This window comes from Berghia stephanieae, chromosome 13 (genome assembly GCF_034508935.2).
Source record: "Berghia stephanieae isolate SIO BIC M18660-M18661 chromosome 13, UCSD_Bste_1.3, whole genome shotgun sequence".
Classification (NCBI taxonomy): Eukaryota; Metazoa; Mollusca; class Gastropoda; order Nudibranchia; family Aeolidiidae; genus Berghia; species Berghia stephanieae.
Window position 1 is genome coordinate 12360528 of NC_088372.1, and position 5000 is coordinate 12365527.

Here is a 5000-nt window from a genome sequence, read left to right on the forward strand (position 1 = left end):
AAGAATCTTTGTCTATTTTTAAACGTTCACTTAAAACATATTTGTTTCGATTTTAGTAGATGTTATGAGAAGCAAGATAGGTTTGGTTTGTGTTGTGTGTTTGTGTTGTGTGTGTGTATGTGTGTGTGTGTGTGTTGTTGTGCTGTGTGTAAATGAGTATGTTTAGCCATAGTATTTGTAATTTAAGCGCTTAGAGTTGTTCCGGAGTTATAGCGTATATAAGTTTTCAGCATTATTATTATTATTATTATTATTATTATTATTATTATTATTATTATTATTATTATATTATTATTATTATTATTATTATTATTATTATTATTATTATTATTATTATTATTATTATTATTATTATTATTATTATTATTATTATATTATTATTATTATTATTATTATTATTATTATTATTATTATTATTATTATTATTATTATTATTATTATTTTATTATTATATTATTATTATTATTATTATTATTATTATTATTATTATTATTATTATTATTATTATTATTATTATTATTATTATTATTATTATTATTATTATTATTATTATTATTATTATTATTATTTATTATTTATTATATATATTTATTATTAATTATTATTATTATTATTATTATTATATTATTATTATTATTATTATTATTATTATTATTATTATTATTATTATTATTATGGGTCGACACAGTGTGAGCATAGATAAGGCAATTTTTTGAAGCATTAGTTGCTTTATACTGTTCCATTCGTGATGCAAGGAATCTTCCAGTTCTCTAAAGTGTGTAGGAGAGTTAAGTCAAATCAAGTACGGCAGAATAGCGATCTTTACATAGAGTTGTCGCCCTTGGTCGACCGATTGTTTGCCTTTCGCTGTCTTCATAGCGACGAAAGTGTCTTATTGTTGTGTGGGAACAGTCAGCTGTCTTATAATCTCTCTTTGTGACATATTGGCCATGCAAAGGCCAATAAACGCTGTTATTCTCTTAATCTAGGCATCTAGTATACTTGAATGTAAATGAATAAGAGTCTCTTATTGTTGATGGCCTTTTTAAACTCACGGTGAACACACTACGAAGAAGCACTGCAACCGATCAAGTTGCACACCTTGTTTTGTGCTTTTGCGCTTCAAAACGTAGCCATCGTTAACTTATATAGAAAAAATGCGCTTGGCTAAGGAGTTCACAACATTGCCATCCGGAAGTAGGGCTATAACGGACCAACACACAAAACTGTGTGTAACCTTAAACGTTTATAGCCTAGTTAATACAGTTTAGTGAGAATTACTCATGAATGCGGATGGCAAAAAACAATAACAAAGACCCGTGTGACGTCAACTACGAAATATCTATAGCCTGACAATAACCAAAAATTTACGTCAAAAGACAAGTCTTTGGCCACAAAAGAAAACAAATCGTGAGTTGTATTCAATAGGTCAACCAATGGGATCACTCGACCACTCACTAGACAGTGAAAAAAGCTACAAAATGACGTCAAATGACGATTCTAGTGTCAGGCTATAAGATAACGATGGCTACACTCAAACACACACTTTCCATTATTGAAAATCAAATTTTGATGTTGTAATTATTTATCGTTTTTCAACCGTGATGAGATCTTTTCAAACACAGAAGTAAAAAAAAAACAATCAAGATTGTGGGATAGCTTTACAATGGTGCGTTTCTTTTGTTCATCAGTATACGTGTATCTATAGATAGTATGCAGATGACGTCACTCAGGCCTTTGTTATTGTTTTTGCCATCCGCGTTTGTGAGTTGTTCTCACTAAACTGTATTAACCAGACTATAAAAGTTCATGGTTACACAGAGTTTGTGTGTTGGTCCGTTCTACTTCCGGATGGCAATGTTGTGAACTCCTTGGCCAAGCGCATTCTATCTATATATTGCTCGACAATACTCTTCAACAGTCATAACGTCACTTCCTTCCTAATGACGCATGGTAACTTAGTAACACTGGCTATCGGAACAATGGCGGACGCCCGTATGATATATTTCTTCGGAGAGCAGAGGGGGGAAATACATAAATTTGATCATGTTTTGACTTTTACACATTCTGATCACAAGACATATGAAAAGTTCTAGCCAGCATGAAGGATAAAAAGTAATGATTTTCTTTGTTTAGAACAAAGATGGCCGCCGTTGCCGGGCGGCGTGATATCAGACTACTGAATCCAATTAAGAAGCGAGAATTATATTTATTATCTCACTGCCACGAAAAAACCATTGCAACGACTGAATAAAATTTGTTGTCGATAAAATAATTGTTTAAAAAGTAAGATTATATATATATATATATATATATATATATATATATATATATATATATATATATATATATATATATATTAATATATATATATGTTTATTTCTTATTTCTTACCTGTCTGACAAATGGCTCCCTTCTTCAGGCCACATTTATGTACATGAATTTTCACCCTGTCTGTGTCATTTTTCAGAGCAGTACATCCTCTCTCAATGTCTCCCGACTCCTTCACTGTCTGGGTAAAATAAATATAAAAAGATAATAACAGGCACTGGTGGACATAAGAGAAATATCTGAAAAGATGTGAAAAGATAGTATGCGCTTGGCTTAGAAACTCACAACATTGCCATCCGGAAGTATAACGGACCAACACACAAAATATGTGTAACCATGAAGTTTTATAGTCTGGTTAATACAGTTCAGTAAGCATTACTCATAAACGCGGATGGCAGAAAACAATAACAAAGACCTGAGTAACGTCATCTTCGAACTATCTATAGATAGAACGAAGTTGACGTCATTCATGTCCTTGTTATTGTTTTTCGCAATCCACATTTATGAGTAATTCTCACTGAACTGTATTATCCAGACTATAAAAGTTCATGGTTACACATAGTTTTGTGTGTCGGTCCGTAAGACTTCCGGATGGCAATTCTGTGAGCTTCTTAGCCAAGCGCATACTATCTATAAAACAATATCAGACAATATCAAAGCAAGAAACAAAAATACAAGAAAATAAAAACGATCCCAAAAGATCTCCCTGCCTCGAGGCAAGCTGATTTTTTGGGGTTGGGTTTTTTTTTTCTCTTGTATTTCTTGCCTCGTTTTGCTGAAATAATAAAATGAAAATGTTGCTGCTTTAAGCTCGAAGGAAAAAATAACGATGAATATTGAATTGTGAGTTGTAAGATTCAATGGGAGCGATCGATATTCATGATTTCGTCCAATCGAGTCATCGATCAGATGATTGGTTGCTTGAGATAGTTCGAAGATGACGTCACTTATGTCTTTGTTATTGTTTTTTTTTTTTTTTTTTGCCATCCACGTTCATGAGTAATACTCACTAAACGGTGTTATCCAGACTATAAAAGTTCATGGTTACACATAGTTTTGTGTTGGTCCGTTATACTTCCGGATGGCAATGTTATGAGCTTCTTAGCCAAGCGCATACTATCTATAGATAGTTCGAAGATGACGTCACTTATGTCTTTGTTATTGTTTTTTGTTTTTTGCCATCCATGTTTATGAGTAATACTCACTAAACGGTGTTATCCAGACTATACAAGTTCATGGTTACACATAGTTTTGTGTGTTGGTCCGTTATAATTCCGGATGGCAATGTTATGAGCTTCTTAGCCAAGCGCATACTATCTATAGATAGTTCGAAGATGACGTCACTTATGTCTTTGTTATTATTATTTTTTTTGCCATCCGCGTTTATGAGTACTTCTCACTAAAGTGTATTAACAAGACTATAAACATTCAAGGTTACACACAGTTTTGCGGATGGCAATGTTGTGAACTATAGATAGTATGCGCTTGGCTTAGAAACTCATAACATTGCCATCCGGAAGTATAACGGACCAACACACAAAACTGTGTGTATCCATGAACGTTTATAGTCAGGTTAATACAGTTCAGTGAGCATTATTACTCATAAACGCGGATGACAAAAAACAATAACAAAGACCTGAGTGACGTCATCTTCGAACTATCTATACAACGATTGGGCATGCCTCTCACGCTGCTTTGTTTATGAAAGTTGTAAACATACCCATGAGTCATGCTGAGCAAAATGACAAATTGTAACATTGGATCTTTCTCAAACTATGAACACTTTTCACTATGTAGGTCATTTTGAGCACATTTTGCAATGTGATCAATGACCTCGAGCACATGGCATTGTCATATAGATAGTATGCACTTGGCTAAGATGTTCACAACATTGCCATCCGGAAGTATAACTGTCCAACACACAAAACTGTGTGTAACCATGATCGTTTATTGTCTGGTTATTACAGTTTAGTTAGAATTACTCATAAACGCGGATGGCAAAAAACAATAACAAAGACCCGAGTGACCTCATCTTCGAAATATGTATAGATCATGCCCATTTGTTAGACATCTTTGTTTTTGTTTATTCACCTTAACTACGCCATTCACGCACATCTAATTCGTCCTTAGTGTTTTATTCATCGTGTTTTGTTGAGAAAGGGGAAACCGAAACGCCCACGGTATCTGTCTTCGTCGAATAAATTGAAGCTAACAATAGATAGTATGCAGATGACGTCACTCGGGCCTTTGTTATTATTTTTGCCATCCGCGTTTGTGAGTTGTTCTCACTAAACTGTATTAACCAGACTATAAAAGTTCAAGGTTACACATAGTTTGTGTGTTGGTCCGTTATACTTCCGGATGGCAATGTTGTGAACTCCTTGGCCAAGCGCATTCTATCTATAGGAGCGATCAAAGTTCATGTTTTCGTCCAACCACAAATCAATCACGTGATCTGTTGCTGTCCAACGATTGGATATTTCTTCAGCAATGTAAACACGCTGCTTTGTTTATGAAAGTTGTAAGCATACCCATGTGTCAAGCTGAACAAAATGACCAATTGTGATGCTAGATATTTCAAAAACTGTGAACACGTGTCACTATGTTAGTCACATTGAGCACATTTTGCAATGTGACCAATGACCTCGAGCACATGGAAAGTTAATATA

The 5000-nt window shown here is 33.6% G+C and overlaps 1 protein-coding gene across 1 annotated transcript in view; it reads right to left on the reverse strand.

The window, feature by feature from the left end:
- Window positions 1-5000, reverse strand: part of LOC144959202 (uncharacterized) — a 58847-nt gene that overhangs the window by 33808 nt on the left and 20039 nt on the right. The window contains exon 6 of the mRNA XM_078891744.1: window positions 2395-2512. Coding sequence (XP_078747870.1) covers window positions 2395-2512 — 118 coding nt within the window. The remainder of the gene's footprint in view (window positions 1-2394; window positions 2513-5000) is intronic.